Genomic DNA, 17116 nt, shown 5'->3' with positions numbered 1-17116 from the left:
TAGTAGATAGACAGAGATGGATAAATGGAGAGATAGAGAAATAGATGATAAGATGGAGAGAGACAGAGAACAAAATAGGAAGTACGGTAAATGCAGCATGGGAAAAAATTTCAATAGCTAGCTACGAATTAGCCTTTCTTTCTAAAGCATCATTAATCAGCAACAATTAACTAAAACACAGGTTGCCGATTAAAGTTGCAATGCAAAGCAGATATGACAAATAGACAGGCAGAAACTTGGTGGATAAAATAAAAGTCCATTCAATAAAACAAACAACACAGAACTATCCCCTAACAATAAGAACTACTGGCAATCATTTGTGGGTGAAGTTTACACATAATGGTGCAAAATGTTGCCCCTTTTAGAAGAATAAATTTATCTTGATTAATACAATTATCAGAGTGCCCCTGAAATTTAAATGAAAGAGGGGTAATTATGTCCCTCTTGAACTGGCAGTGCAGCAGAACAGACAGGCAAACATCTGAATAAAATAAGGTTGGACGGAGGTTTACAAGTTTAAGATCACTTTCAAAAAAAGCTGAAATGCAAACACAGACCAGATTGACCTCCTGCATTTATTCTGCATTTATTTTTTTCATTTTTTGGTCATTCTGAATTTTATGTTGGGGGGGGGGGAGAAATGTCTGTGATGCATATAGTTGGTTAACCTACATTTTCCTGGCAGACATTCTTTCAAACATAAATTTCCCCCACATTGTATCTGTACTATGCACAAGATGTTTAGCTCTACATTCAGATTCTTTTAATTAGAGAATAAAACTATAAAAGGGGTTTTACTGCCATATGTGATGCCTGGAAGTGGATTGTTGTAATTGTTGTAACTGTTGTAATTTCTCTCCCTAGAAATCCAGGATTGATCTGCATCCCTGCATGAAGCCAGAACTCAAGTTTTGCTTATTATTGTTATTAAAGGGCGGCGGATGGCAGGCTGCTTTTAATGAATCTCTGCCAGGTCTCTTCCTTGCCACCTCGTAAGAAAAACAAGTGGAGGAAGGTGTTTGCTGATGCAAGTTTGCAAGCTTTTCTCTTCCACAGTCTTGAAGAAAGAGGCAGCAGTTCCTGGGTTGTGCTAGAAACCAACCAAGACATTAATCAGCCCTGATTACAAAAGCCGAATTTTTCTCTGGATTTGCGTGCATAACGTCAAGCTCTCTTTGCACCACATCCAGGTTTTGGAAGCGATTTTGGCCCTGTTGATTTCCAGGATATTTTTTTTTGTACACAATGCACTGAACCACAAAACCAACCAAACAGGGAGGCAGAGTTTGTGCAACACACCTGAGCCACAGATATTTTTTTTAAAAAGACAGTGATGTGAGGGTCAGTGTAACTGAGGCTACTGCTAACAAAACGCAGCTGATTCTGAAACTGCGGTTTCCAGATTAAGCAAGTGATATAAATTAAGGTGACCAACCATCCTCCTTTAGGGAGGACAGTCTTTCTTTTGTAAGTTCTGTCTTCTCTCGAAAAGTGTCCTCCTACATGTCCTCCTTTTCGATATTTGAAGACTAATCTGTAAATCTCCGTATTCGATCGATGCCGATCCGATCCGTTGCATGTGATATGACGTATTTGTATTTGACATGACGATTCATCAAGGCTCGGTACAGTGCGGTGAGATGCGATTATGAACGCATGCGCTCCGCACAGGAGAATTGTTTTGAGGGAGTGCGCCGCGTGCAAGTGGCTTTGTTTACTTCTAATGAAACACTACACGGCACACATGCACGCATTAGACTCACTTCTTTCTCAGTGAATAATCAATCATACACAGGTGAGCACAATAATTCACGTTTTATTAATTCATTATCTATTTAATAATTTCCAAATATGTATAATTTTTATTTACAAGTTTATTCACTTATGTCATTGTTTCAGTTTTAATAATTCATTTTGTTTATTTATATTTTTTTTCCTTCAATTTATTTGTGTCCTCCTTCTTATCGTAAAAAAGTTGGTCACCTTATATAAATGCAACAAAAAGAGGGCTTTTGCACAATTGCCTATTAGTGGAGGCTCCTAGCCCTGATACAACCATTACTGCATCAATAACCAGCCCAAACCCTTCCCACCACAAGAGGTATGACTTTAAGGAATCTCACTGCTCACTGTGAGAATGGTTTTTGCCATTGGAAGAACCTCAGAAATATCACCAAGTGGGGCCAATAACAGCACAGGTCAAGCAGAGAAGCTGGACATCTCATCAAGCACTGATGCATCTTTGCACCTAAAGCCTTTGCACTCTGAATCATGGCTCCTGTGCCACAGCTGAGAACGGGGTCAAATAAGACAGTGACTGGAATGGTGTGATCGATGCTCTGCCTGGTTCAAGACACACATCAGTCTCTATCTTGACTTTAGGACCCATATTTTGCTGTCTGTCCCCCTATCTATGGAGTGTTGTTTTAGAACTGCATGTTAGGAAGCTGTACTTTTTCTTTTCAGGAGAAAGGGATATACGATAACATAAAGAAGAAAAATAAGATGGATAGATTAACTATTAATTGCAATAGTCTCCCCAGTGTGGACCTACTCCAGATATAATGGATGCAATTCCCACCCGATTCTCCAGCGAGGGGCCGTGTGGAATAGTGGTAAAAGGGCTAGACCAGGAGGGGGACACCAGCTCCAAGATCTGAGCCATGGGGTCAGTCGGGGTGACTTTGACCCAATCAGGATTTCTCCACCTAAGCTTCCTTACAAGCTTGTTCAGAGGACAAAATGGTGGGGAAACCAGAATTCCTGGGAGAAAAGTCCATCCATCTAACAAATGCATAAAATGAACACTCTTTAGAGAGCTCAAATTGGGGACAAGTCGACGTAGCCCAGCTATCATTTCCCTCATAATCTTTGCGACAGCTCTCCTATTCCCATGGCAGTCTTGAAAAAGCACCATTTGAAAAGAAACATTACGAAAACAGCTTTTTAGGAATCTTAGTGCTCAGCCCATATTTCTGTCCAATCCCAATTTTCTCATCCCACTAATCCAGTGGTTCTCAGCCTGTGGGTCGGGACCCCATTTGGGGTCAAATGACCATTTCACGGGGGTCGCCAAACAACGCAGTCTGCCATTTTTTCCCCCTTTTCCTTAACTGTGCTACTCCCTTTTATTCTATTGGCTTTTGAAAGCCAATAGAATAGACTCTCTTGAATAGAGTCTAATTCTATTGGCTTTCAAAAGCCAATAGGAATTGTCCAGGCTGTCTCTGCCCTGCTGAGCCCGCCAAAAGTCCCATTCTGCAAACGGTGCTGCACCAGTTGAGTAGTCCTCGACTTACGACCGGTTGAGTAGTCCTCGACTTACGACCGGTTGGGGGTCGTGGCATTAAAAAGGTTGAGAACCACTGCACTAATAAGTGGGCCTAATAATCCAGCCTCTCAGACTGATGCAATTTCCCTTTACTTAGAAATAAATCCTACTACAGTCAAAGGTGATTATTCCCACGTGACCCATTTTAAAATCCCCTCCGTCTCTTAGTATCTTCAGCATGGAGTTGGCTTGTCACCACCCTCCTCAAAGATGTTTTTCTTTTCTTCCTAACTCTGGGATTTGCTCACCCAAATCTTAACCCGATTTCATCCTTTCTTGCTTTTAGGAGATAAGCAGAGTTGTCTAAGTGCTGCCACCTACGGTAGCTCCGTGTGAGATTTAGAGAACTATCGCCCAATAAATCCACCTGAGTTGATTGCAGATACCCAATACACTTAACCTTGGCCCTCAAAAATGGAAGCAGCACTGCTGGGTATGAATCAGGACCTCCCCTCCCTGAAGAGTTGAAGTTTTTCCCCAGCTAATTTTGAGCCAGCCCTTGAGGGTCTTCTGGAGCCAGTTCCAAAATAAGAGGAAAAACCCTCCAGTCAGTAACCTTAATACAGATATGGACAAGTTTAGCTTGACTTAAGGCTTCAGAGGTGAGGACCTGCCAAGGCTCATCTGTGCAATGGTGAAGAGCACTAGGGGTTTCATCTTCCTTCCTAAGTCACAGTGCATCTCCCAACTTAGTACAATCCTCCCATTGTGATGCTCAGGTATCCTCAAGAATAAAGAAGGAGAGCATCACCCCTTGCCCATCAGCTCAACCTGTAAGGAGACCCTCTGATATCATCAGATAGGGCAATTCTGACACAAGTAGCATGTGTGAGTACATCCATATATGCTTGGCCAGGGGCTGCGAGCCCCAAAGTAAAACTCTGGGCATTCAGAGGGGCTTGATCTTAAATAAATGGGTCAGGGGACCCCGTGGGGAATTGAACCTGTTAAACAGTTTAGTTGGATGGGAACAACCCAGGGAGGCAAGAATTTAGGCTCCAGGTTGCACCCACACATTTCCTGGGTGGAGCCCTTAAATCAAGGGATGATTATTCTCCCCTCATTTTGACGGCCGTCAACGCAAGGTTGCTGTTGTTATTATAATTAGCCAAAACATTTTACTGATCCAGTCAGAGTCACCCCAAACCAGAAGGGCCAAATGCTTGAAAACAAAAAAAAAAAAAAAAAAAAATCTCTCCTGGGTTAATAATAACACCTACAGTACTTTTCTCTCCCCCATTATTCCCACGCTCATGGGTCTGCCTCAGTTTCCCTAGGAGAGGGCCATTCCACACGGCTCCGCTTTTTTTTTTTTTTTTCCCCTTCGCCAGAAAGCAGCGCTCCGACGCAGGTCAGAGAAGGCAAATGTCCTCTTGCTTCGCCCCGAAAGTCGCGGGCACTTCCCGCCAGCAAGTGCCATCCCGCGCGCGCGTCCGCGCATCCCCACGGCACTCTTTTACCCGAGAGTCCAGTCCAGCCAGCGCCGCGCCGTCGTGCGCGGAGAGCGAGGAGCGAAGGTGTGACAAACCGCCACCCCCCCCACATCACCCCCCCACACACACACACATGCACACCACACACACGCGCGCGCACGTAGAGAAACAAACACACACCCACCGGTGCACCTTAGAGTAGGCGAGGATCGGGCCGGCGGTGCTCTGGAATCGGGCGCATTCCTTTGGCGGCGGCGGCGGGTGGAGCGGCGGGCGAGCCCTGCGTTGCGCTGCCCGGTGGCGGCTCTGGGCATCTGCGGGGGGCGGACCGAGGGCGGGGAGGGCGCGTCCTCCGCCGCCGAGCCTGGCGAGCCGGGGCGGGTCTCCGAGTTGGGGAAAGTTCCACGCGCTCAGCCGGTCCCTCGCTCCCTCCGACGGGCAGCTCTGCTCGGCGCACCCCTTTCCCCCGACCGACCGCCCCGCGCAGCCCCAAGTGGCCGGCCGGCCGGGCTGCCGCTTCCTGGCTCGGTTGCTCCGCTGCTTGCCGGTCAGGCGCCGCCCCCCCCCCCCAGCCTCGCTGCCCGCAAGGTGGGCAAGCGGGCAGCCTGACAGCCGACTTCAGGTCGGGGGGCTTCGGCCGCGGGGGTCTCTCTCTGGCTGGGCTGGAGCCCGTCTGCGGAGAAGCCCCCGGAGAGAGAGAGAGAGAGAGGGAGGGAGCCCCCGCCTCCCGCTCGCCTTCAAATCTGCCCCTTGCAAAGGTGGGGCCGGAGGGGAGGGAGGGAGGGTCTCCGCCGCCGCCCCTGCTGCCGCTTTTCCCGGGAAAATCTCAGCTCTGCCCAAGGGATCTCCAGACCCTCCTCCCCCGGACCGGTGGCTGCCGGCCTTCTCTTGAGGACCCGAGGCCGCCTGGGCAGCAGCCTCCGCGCTCAGCCCGATCCTAAAATGTGACAAGGGCTGTGCGCCAATGAGCCTTCAGCCCTCGTTCACAGGATGGGAGTGGGACTATATTGTAAGGGTCTCTGCAGAGTCTCAAGTCATCCAGGTCCTCCCAAAGGTGCTTTTTCACAGGCAACTGGACTTCCTTGTTTTTTCTTTGAGGATGTTTATTATTATTATTACGATTATTATTATTATCTTTTATTCATTAAACATCAAGTCAAATGAACATTCAATTTGGCTGGCGCTGATGGTTGACAGGGGTTGCTACTAGCATCCTAGGTGTCAACCAGGTACGTCCGTAAAATGTAAGATGTTCCGAGTAGCGCAGGTTTTTTTGTAATATTGCTGGAGTTATTGCAGGAAGCTGCAGTTTCTTAATGTATTTTGCAAAGTTGTTGTTGTTGTTGTTGTTGTTGTTGTTGTTGTTATTTTATTCATTAAACATGAACCTCAGTCAACTGAACATTCAATTTGGCTGGCGCTGATGGTTGACAGGGGTTGCTACTAGCATCCTAGGTGTCAACCAGGTAAGATGTTCCGAGTAGCGCAGTTTTTTTGTAATATTGCTGGAGTTATTGCAGAAAGCTGCAGTTTCTTAATGTATTTTGCAAAGTTGTTGTTGTTGTTGTTGTTATTATTATTATTATTATTATTATTATCTTTTATTCATTAAACACGAACCTCAGTCAACTGAACATTCAAATTGGCTGGCGCTGATGGTTGACAGGAGTTGCTACTGGCATCCTAGGTGTCAACCAGGTACCTCCTTAAAATGTAAGATGTTCCGAGTAGCGCAGTTTTTTGTAACATTACTGGAGTTATTGCAGGAAGCTGCAGTTTCTTGATGTATCTTGCAAAGTTTCTTGATGTATTTTACAAAGTATTATTATTATTATTATTATTATTATTATTAACAATAGAGTTGGAAGGGACCTTGGAGATCATCTAGTCCAACCCCTTGCTCAGGCAGGAAACCCTATACCATTTCGGACAAATGGCTGTCCAGTCTCTTCTTAAAAACTTCCAACGTTGGAGCATTCACTGCTTCTGGAGGCAGGTTGTTCCACTGGTTAATTGTTCTAACTGTCAGGAAGTTTCTCCTTAGTTCTAGGTATTAGAAGTATTTCTGATTACACAAATTCTTTGTTTGCTTGTTAAATTTATACGCTGCCCATCACTCCAACAAGGTGACTCAGTTTTTTTTTGTTGCTTTTATTATTAAGAGAGACAGCTGGTTGAGTTGGGTGGCTGTAGAAATTGAATGAATGAATAATGAAATAAAAGAAACTTTGCAGTTTTTAGTCCTTTGGGGAGAGGTTGGCCTGCAAATACAGTTAAGTAAATAAGTAAATTCAAGAGATGGAATATGAACTCACATGGGCTGGGATTGGCTCAGAATTACTAATATGAAATTCGTCGCTCTTATGAAAGGGGCACAGGTTTGCTTGGGCTGTATTCCCTGTATTTGTAATTCATCTAAACATCGGGAGTTGTGGATTTTTCATGCATGAAAGGGGCACAACAAATTATTACAAGCTCTGGAAGGTATGTTCTATTTTTAATTTGCAGCAGTGGGTTTGCTGATTCATTTTGTTTGGCACCGTTCAAATTACATTTTTTTTCTACCTTAGAAACCCAAAAGAAGCTTTACAAGTGATAGAAATGGACAGAGGCAGAGAGAGGCAGAGAGAGAGAGAGAGAGAGAGAAATGAGAGAGAGAAAGAGAGAGAGAGAGAAAGAGAGAGAGAGAGAGAGAGAGAGAGAGAGATCCGTTCTCTGTCCTTTGTTTGATCCAATAAAATAATAAGAAGGAAATTACTTCTCTTTATTATTAATGGATAACTAGGTGGGCGGGGTGATTAAAAGCACTGGACAAAATCCAGGAGACAGTGAATTCTAGTCCTGCCTTAGGTGCAAATCCAGCTGGGTGATTTTAGATCAATCTCTTTCTCTCTCTTTGTCCTAGGAAGCAGAAAGCAAAGGCAAACCACTTATGAAAATCTTGCCAAAAAAACCCTGCAGAGCCATGTTCCTATGGTTGCCAGGAATAAAGATTGATTCGAAGGCACCCCTTCACACTCAAGGAGATACAAGAGAAGGGCAATAGTGGATGAGAGTAAAACCCAGTCTAATCCAACTTGATGCCACTGGGAATTTTAACAGGAGAACATATGGAGAAGGCCAGCAGCTGAAAGACAGAGGCCTGCTACCTGCCTCTGATCCTGGATCTATCCCAAAGGAAGGATAAGGAAATGGGGTGGAGAACAAGCATGTCCCCAGATGCACCTTTTATCTGCAAATCTTTTCCTCTCACTCCCCCCCCAATCTTTCTGGGCTGGGGGAAGATCAAAGCCCCAGAATGCTACAAGAGAATTCAGAGGTAGTATAGATCATCCTCTCTTAGCTGGTGACTCAAGAGGCAGCTGGGAGGGATAATTGAAAGCAGAGAAAGGGGATGCTAGACGCACTGAGGATGTCATATTAGTAACATGGTCTTCCCGCAAGGACCTTTTGTGTGATGATGATAGGTCCCTTAAGCCAATTTCATTTTTGTTCCTAGGACCGATCCTCTTTCCTAATAGTTTTGAGAACTTTTTTTTGTTTGTTTGTTTTACTGCAACCAAATCTAAGTTAGTGCAAACAATGCTCTCTGCAACAATGAGGCTATGGAATAAAAAGTTCAGGCAGCTTATAATTTTAGAAAAACCGAGTTGCCAATCTTGACTTGGAAGAAGGTTAAAATTCCATGGAAGTATATAACAAAAAAATATTGGCAGACACAGGAGAAGGATTCAGCCACATCTTTACTCGTAGAGGGCGGTAATTTTGTATAGGGAAAAAAAAAGAAAAAAGCTTTTGCAGTAGAGTTTTCCAAAAGGCAGATTTTCATCTGCAGCCTGATTCTTATATCCAGAGAAAAGAGGTAGTATGCCAGTACCAATGGGTATACAGATGGCAAGAGATAACACGGCACCAGTGTCCTAATGGACAATCCCTCAAATATGAGCCAGCCGTGTGCTACAGCTGCCAAAAAAGCCAACTCAGTGCTGGGCTATATTAACAGAGGGATAGAATCAAGATCACGTGAAATATTAATACCACTTTACAATGCCTTGGTAAGGCCACACTTGGAATACTGCAATCAGTTTTGGTCACCACAATGTAAAAAAGATGTTGAGACTCTACAAAGACTACAGAGAACAGCAACAAAGATGATTAGGGGACTGGAGGCTAAAACATATAAGAACAAGTTGCTGGAATTAGGTGTGTCTAGTTTAACAAAGAGAAGGACGAGGAGGGACATGATAGCAGTGTTCCAGTATCTCAGGGACTGCCACAAAGAAGAGAGAGTCAAGCTATTCTCCAAAGCACCTGAAGGCAGGACAAGAAGCAACGGATAGAAACTAATCAAGGAGAGAAGCAACCTAGAAGTAAGGATAAATTTTCTGACAGTTAGAACAATTAACCAGTGGAACAACCTGCCTCCAGAAGTGGTGAATGCTCCAACACTGGAAGTTTTTAAGAAGAGACTGGACAGCCATTTGTTTGAAATGGTATACAGTTTCCTGCCTGAGCGGGGGGTTGGACTAGATGACCTCCAAGGTCCCTTCCAACATTATTATTATTATTGTTGTTGTTATTATTATTATTATTATTATTCATCGCACAGTCAGCCAGATGTTCAAACTGGATTTGGCATTTTTGTCTACCTATTGAGTCCTTACCAATGACCTGGGATGATGATGATGATGATTACCAATGGGTACATAGTGTCAAGAGCACAGGGATCATAGTTGCCCTACAGGTTGCACGAATCTGACCATAAGGAGAAAACTGGAAAACTATAATTTTTGGCCATTAAGAGAATCTGGCTTCCCCAATTGATTTTGCTTCTCGGGACCAAACTGGGAAGGTCTGAGATGGTGATTACATAACCCTGGTTTGCAACCCTCATAAATGCATTTTAACTGCGAGGCATCCAAACTTTGATCATATGACCACAAGGATGCTGCAAGGATCATAAGTGTGAAAACCAGTCATAAGTCACTCTTTCCAACGCCCTTGTAACTTCAGAGGGTTGCTGAGTGAACGGTTGCAACTCAAGGATTATCTGTAGTAGAAAGGCTGAGAACTGGAGAAGTGGCTGGGCTTCTCTGCTTCCTCCCTTCCTGTGTCCTGAAGGGAGGGAAGTAAGGCAGGTGATGGGGGGGAGGGGAGTGTCACTGTCAGTCCCAGAGTGAAGGCAAATCAGCCCTGCAACCGTCTCTCCTGACCTTCAGGAATGGAGATGAGCTGAGGGGTGAGCAGAATGGAAGGACCAGGTGGGAAGGGAGGCAGCCGGTCCCATCATAATTTTGTTCTTGATGACCATTAGCTAAAACCGTGGTGCGTGCCACAGGTGGCACGCAGAGCCCTCTCTGCGGGCACACGCACCATCACCCCAGTCCTAGGCCTTCAGCTGGGTTTTTATAAAGCCTTTTCACTTTAGGCCTCCGCTGCATGTACAAAAACAAAAAACAAAAGATTCAATCAATCAATCAATTTCAACTTCTCACGGGAAAAAAAAGATCTCGCAAAGTTGGAATTGATAGATTGAACTTTTTAGTCCCACCCAGTCTGCCGTTACCACTGCAGCCACGCCCACCCAATGGGCCACACCTACCCAATTAGCTACGTCCACCCAACTGGCCACACCTACCTAATGGGCCACGCCCACCCGGCCCCCAACGATACATAAGTGGGTTTTGAGTTGCAGTTTGGACACTCGGTCTCTAAAAGGTTTGCCATCACTGAGCTAAAAGAAGATACTCTCCATTCTCACAGGTCCATTCAGACTGAGGATGGAAGGGGTCATACAAGCAGGGAGAGAGGGAGAGAAGAAGAGGGAGAGAGAATGAGAGAGAAGCAAAACTGGGAGGGCAAGAGGGTGACAAACCTGTCCTTGCAGTCAAGGCAGCTGCAGTGATTACCAGATTGGTTTACCAAAGCAAGCAAAGGAGAACTTCTGCCACAGTGCCAACTTTCCTGCCAAGGGTTCTAAGATGGCGGCGCCTGGATCAGCTGCGGCTGCATTGGCTCTCGAAGGTGAAGAGTTATGGGAGGGATATTAAGGGATACAGGCCTTAATGATCAGGAAGGATTAATGTGTTTGAGCAATGGGGTGGAACTAAGATAACATACAACATACAACTGACAATCTTTGCTGGCATGGCAAGTTTCTAGCTGTTTCGGAACTGTTGGTGAGACTGTTAAAAGTCATTGGTGCTGTTTGAAATTGTTCTGCCGGCAGCAAGGTCTGACTGCTGGCCCAGCGACGGATTCTATTGCAAATAAGGGCTGTTTCCAAAGGAGGCAGAGGAGGAGAGGTCCTGGGGCTTATGGAGCAAAGGAACTGTATGAGGCTGTCAGCAGGCCCAGAGGATGGGAGAGAGGCTTTTGGAGGAGTTGGTGGCAGCGGCAGCAGCATTCTCCAGGGGCGAAAAGGAGTGAGGCTTCTTTAAGGAAAAGGTGGAAGAGACAAGATCAGAAAAAGAAAAGGAGGCGAGGTTGTCCTGCAGGAATACAAACTAATTTGAGGGATAATCCACATGGAGCTCCATTTCCATCTGTCCTGTTTGCCATCGTTCGCTCCCTAGAGACTAAAATGGAAGATCTGTAACTTGAGCTGGCCACAAACAAGGAGTGTATATCGGAGGTGGTGACCCTTTGAGAGCTGTATGTAACGAAATTTCATTTTGATGTATGCCGATTGCTATACTTTCAAAGTGACAATAAAGTTTTTTTGTTGTTGTTGTTATTATTATTATTAGGGTGGGTGATTGGCCGATACACCATTTGATCACACTCTCTGAGCCGTTCACAAACAGCTGCTTTTTTGGGTCCCTTTGAAGAAGGGAGAAAACACCCAGGTCCTTTTTATTCATCCAAAGACAACGGTGGTGCTGGGGAATGGTACTTGCATACCAGGAGTCATCAAGTCCTCAATTAGGCCGGAAGGCAGGGGATGTTTTTGGCCTGAAGGTGCCAGTCGAGAATATCCAGGCAGGCTGGCGGCCAAAATGCCTTGGTCAATTGTACAGAGCTCAAATTAGGATCTAGATTACAGGGGTAGACCACCTTGGCTCTTTTATGACTCGTGGACTTCAACTCCCAGAATTCCTGAGCCAGCATGGCTCAGCTTGGAAACCTCTCCCTTTCCCCTCCCTATGACTCGTGGACTTCAACTCCCAGAATTCCTTTGCCCTCAGCATGGCTGGCTCAGGAATTCTGGGACTTGAAGTCCATGAGTTATAAAAGAGCCAAGATTGCCTACCTCTGGACTTGGCCTAGGCCGCTTTATGACTCGTGGACTTCAACTCCCAGAATTCCTGAGCCAGCATGGCTCAGCTTGGAAACCTCTCTCTTTCCCCTCAGCGTGGCTGGCTCAGGAATTCTGGGAGTTGAAGTCCACAAGTCATAGAAGAGCCAAGGTTGCCTACCCCTGATCTAGAACATAGAAGATAGAATATCAGAGCTGGAAGGGATTTCAGAGGTCTTCTGGTCCAACCCCCTGCGCTGGCAGGAGACCCTCTGCCATTTCAGACAAGCAGCTGTGCAGTCTGTTCCTAGAAACCTCCAGTGATGGAGCACTCACAACTTCTGGAGACAAGCCCTTCTGTTGGTTGATTGCCCTCACTAGTAGGACATTTCTTAATCCCTTTCCTTTGTTTACCCACCTTTTCATTGCACAAATACCCCCCAAAAAATTCCACCGAAGCTCTCTCTTTTCAAAGAAAAACCTTTGTAATCGAGAAATTGAAGAGGAAATGAGGACTTATTTTTTTTCTTGAGTGTACAATTCGCTGTCTCTGTATTCTTCTGTATCCATGGAGAAGGCTGAATTACACTTTCTCCCACATGCAAACCGACTTTATTTCATATTAAAGAAGTGTTGGTAACCCGGCACATTTCTTGCAGAAACTGCTTGGCAAAAGCAGCTAATTATATAATGAATAAGACTGCAACTATTAGCAGCATCGGTTAATTAACAGGCTACACAATAACCGTTTTGTCTTTGGAGAAGAGGCAAAGCTGAAGACAATGAGGTTTTCAGGAGAGCAGATGTTGGGGGGAAGAAAGCTTACAAATATGGTCCAGAAATATTTCCATCCACATTACTTCTTCCCAGTCGACCATTAGTGATTTATCCTTTGCTAGCTAAGCTTTGCCTGGGTGGAGGAAGGCTTCATGCCACAGAGACCATGAAATTCTTCTTGTGGATGGTGTTTGTGTCACTCAAAGTCCCACAAGCTCAACATCTGGAAGGGAGCTCTCTCTCTCTCTCTCTGTGTGTGTGTGTTTGTGTGTTGGGCAGCTACAAAAAAGTTTCTTCCAGCTACCAACAAAGTTCTGGCAGAGAAGAAGCATAAGGCCATAAATCAAATGTTGTACAGCCATAAAGCAGTCCTTGGCTGTAATCAAGAGTGGCAAAGAGCCAAGCAGCAGTTGCATTCAAGTCAATGAGGATCAAGATTTCAGCAACTAATTCACGAAGGATCCTTTGTGGCACTGTCTTCAGAATAAGATTGTTGCCAAGGTTACTCCAACCAGGAATCTTCCTTCTGAGTGAGCCTGAAATACCCAGGTATTTCACGTAGTCTACCCAGGTGTAACTCAAGCTGCTAGGATATAATTGTTCTAGGCTCCTCTTGACTCCCTTCTGGCTTTTCATGGGTTTTGCAGTACTGTTCCCAAGCCCTGTAGAATCTTCCTTCATTTCCGGATCAGAGTTCTTGAATCAAGATCCAGATAACAACACTGCATCCAGAATAAGAGTTGGAAGGGACCTTGGAGGGCTTCTAGTCCAACCCCTGATCAAGCAGGAAACCATATCCCAGAGGTAGGCAACCTTGTCTCTTTTATGACTCATGGACTTCAACTCCCAGAATTCCTGAGCCAGCCATGCTGAGGGGAAAGGGAGAGGTTTCCAAGCTGAGCCATGCTAGCTCAGGAATTCTGGGAGTTGAAGTCCACGAGTCAAAAAAGAGCCAAGGTTGCCTACCCCTGCCCTAGGCCTAGTCCGCTTTATGACTCGTGGACTTCAACTCCCAGAATTCCTGAGCCAGCCATGCTGAGGGGAAAGGGAGAGGTTTCCAAGCTGAGCCATGCTGGCTCAGGAATTCTGGGAGTTGAAGTCCATGAGTCATAAAAGAGCCAAGGTCGCCTATCCCTGGCCTATCCCATTTCAGATAAATGGCTCTCCAGTCTCTTCTTAAAAGCCTCCAGTGTTGGCATATCCACAACTTCTGGAGATAATGTCCGTTCCACTAATTAATTGTTCTAATTGTCAGGAAATTTCTCCTTAGTTCCAGGTTGCTTCTCTCCTTGATTAGTTTCCATCCATTATTTCTTGTTTGGTCTTCAGATGCTTTGGACAGTAGGTTGACCCCTTCTTCTTTGTGGCAGCCCCTCAAGTATTGGGACACTGCTATCATGCCACCTCTAGTCCTTCTTTTCATTAAGCTAGACATACCCAATTCCAGCAATGGTTCAATTCCAGCAACATCCACCATGTTGCCTCTTTTGATCTTGCCCTCCAACCCATGGAGGCTACTGAGCAGTAGGGCCTTCAGATGGTCTGTCCTTACTGGTGCTTGAGAATGGTTCCGTTATTTCTGGGTTGCGACATTGCCAAGCTGGGTCCTCTCTGAGGAAGGTGACATGTCTGGCCAGGCCCTGATAGACCTGCTGGAGGAGATGCTTAGCAAGAAGGAAAGAACTCAACACCACATGTTGCTTGGCCAAGAAGCTTTAAAGCTTTAAAAGTTCCATCACAGTGAATAAGCACTTGATAGCTTGCTGTAGCCATATCATTTCTGTAAACATTAAATTGTAAGTGGACTTGGATATATGAGTCACCCTTAAACATCCTTTTAAAAATGTTTTTTTCTCTCTCTCCTTGGATCTGAATTTGTATCAGTATGGATATTTTGTTTATTTGTTCAGTTTTTGGTTCTTTTAAGGAAATGAGCCAGTCTGCTTTAGAAAAAGAACTCATCTATCATTTTCCATTCTTTTAAGCTTTAGGTAACAATTTCTGAAGTTTTGAAGGAGGATTTCATATCTGCAGAACAATTAATGGCTTAAGTCAGGGGTGTCAAACTCAATTTCATTGAGGGCTGCATCAGCATTGCAGTTGCCCTTGGGGGGGGCGGGTGTGTGTGGCCAGGGTGGGTGCGGTCTACTGGGTGGGCATGGATGGAGTGGGTGTGGCCTACTGGGTGGGCATGGCCAGCTCTACATCGTTCTCGTCAAGGGTGACTGTGGGGGCTTGAGCAGGAGTGGGACAGATCTGAGGGTCTTTGGTAGAAGGGGGTGGGACCGGGGCAAGCGCCAAGGCATGGTCCATTTCTTCATTCCTCACAAAGGGTGACACCTCCCCAGCATCCACCCAGGGGGCGGGGGTGACACAGCAGTAGCTGGTTCCTCGCTGTTTCCAGACGGCCTTGTGGAGCTAACACTGAATGTGTTTCAGCATAGATGGCCACCACAAAATTGTACATTGGCTCCCGGCTGGCCTGGGCCAGGGCCAAGGCAGCGGGGGCCATTCCCTCACTGTTTCCAGGATGGCTTCGCAGGCCACATAAAACCACTTTGCGGGCCGCATCTGGCCCCCGGGCCTTGTGTTTGACATGTCTGTCTTGAGTGATTACTCAGGTAGCAGAGAAAGTAAGATCCCCCAGATTCATACTACACTGTCAGATTTTGATATGTTCTAGAAGAAAGAATTTCTCAACCCTCATATCTAGTTTTACCTTCATTAAAATATTGCTATGTAAAATGGAATAAACCTCAAAGCAAAGTTGATGCTAACATTAATTCAGGTAATTCTAGTAGATATGAATTCTAGAAAAAAGATGCCCTCTGCTGGCTGGCTTTTAGTTTTTTTTTTTTTGAATGAGCCATAACACCGAATAATAGCTTGTACAATTTTAGGTAGGAAGTGAAAGAAATCCACCATTTAATCAGGGTTTCTTGACCTTGGCAACTTCATTCGGCAACTTCAATTCTGTGGACTTCAACTCCCAGAATTAATAATAATAATAGTAAAGTTGGAAGGGACCTTGGAGGTCATCTAGTCCAGCCCCCTGCTCAGGCAGGAAACCCTACACCATTTCGGACATATGGCTGTCCAATCTCTTCTTAAAAACCTCCAGTGTTGGAGCACTCACCGCTTCTGGAGGCAGGTTGTTCCACTGGTTAATTGTTCTAACTGTCAGGAAGTTTCTCCTTAGTTCCAGGTTGCTTCTCTCCTGGCTTAGTTTCCACCCGTTGGAAACTAATTCCACCTGTTGGAAACTAATTCCCCAGGCAGCATTGCTGGCTAGGGAATTATGGGAGTTGAAATTTTCACATCTTAAAGTTGTCAAGGTGGAGAAACACTGATTTTTAACCCTATAAATCGGAAAAGGCTGTCACACAATAACAATAACAGCATTGGAATTGGGATTAGCATTGGAATCAAGATAGAAAAGCGTATTTCTTGCCCTTTCAAGTTAATGCTTTTATGCCCAAGCTGGACAAAATATCCCTTCTTGTTTCATATGGTGTTTTAAATCACAGCTGATGATGAAATTTAACTACAATTCCCATGGAATTGCAGCCATTAGTTTCTCCTATGGTAGGAAACAAAGACAGTGTGGCTTCTGATTTGGACACATTATATCCAGATTCTAACATGATATGTCAAATAGGTTGAATGGTGAGCGGCTTTGTCCTTAATGTTTCAGCGGGTTCAGCGGGTTCTCGTAAGGATCTTTAATTTCTGTTTATTTCACAGAATTTTGCCTCTTCATTATGACTCTGACAAACAACTCAGCTGAACTGAAGAAGCTTCTTGGATGAGAAGTGAAATGTTTTCAAGGGAAAGTCCAGTCGCCTTTTGGAAAAAGCACCTTTGGGGCAATCATGACCTGGATGATGAAGAGTCTCAGTTGTTCAAAACTTTATCAGCTTTCTCTCTTCTCTATTCTTGCTCAAAAGATGTCCCTGGGACTGACACAATATCTAATCCCTTCCTTAATTTCCTCTATGGACAATTAATATCACCTCAACAGCCTACCCATTCTTCCTAGGATTTTTTTTTTCCAGACAAGATCCATTCTCTCCTTTCACATTTGCTGTTTCTGCTCCACAGGAGAAAGGAGGAAGATTGTGTCAACTGTTCTGCTCTTGTTATGGTGTGGTTGATGAAGGAATCTAGATGTTCAGCCAGGCTTACCGTGAAAACTCCCTTCATTTAATCCCCAGAAGAACATTCTGGTGAGATAGGTTGAGCTGAGAACAAATAATGGGTTTCAAGACACACTGTGGGTTTGTAGGGTTGGAAATAGATTGGACAACCATTTTTCTGGAATGGTATAGGGTCCCCTGC

General features: G+C 45.1%; 1 protein-coding gene across 6 annotated transcripts in view; it reads right to left on the bottom strand.

The window, feature by feature from the left end:
• Positions 1-5290, bottom strand: part of SEMA3D (semaphorin 3D) — a 135921-nt gene extending 130631 nt beyond the window's left edge. The window contains exon 1 of one of the 6 annotated variants that reach the window (XM_039357520.1): positions 4949-5290. In XM_039357520.1, the coding sequence (XP_039213454.1) occupies positions 4949-5078 (130 nt within the window). In that variant the 5' untranslated portion in view covers positions 5079-5290. The remainder of the gene's footprint in view (positions 1-4948) is intronic. The other 5 variants (XM_039357515.1, XM_039357516.1, XM_039357519.1 and 2 more) reach the window with 5 other exon arrangements.
• Between the last annotated feature and the right edge of the window lie 11826 nt (positions 5291-17116).

The sequence above is a fragment of the Crotalus tigris genome, unplaced genomic scaffold (assembly GCF_016545835.1).
Source record: "Crotalus tigris isolate CLP2741 ecotype Arizona unplaced genomic scaffold, ASM1654583v1 scf7180000018925.3142382, whole genome shotgun sequence".
Classification (NCBI taxonomy): Eukaryota; Metazoa; Chordata; class Lepidosauria; order Squamata; family Viperidae; genus Crotalus; species Crotalus tigris.
This window is presented reverse-complemented; position numbering and strand designations above follow the sequence as displayed.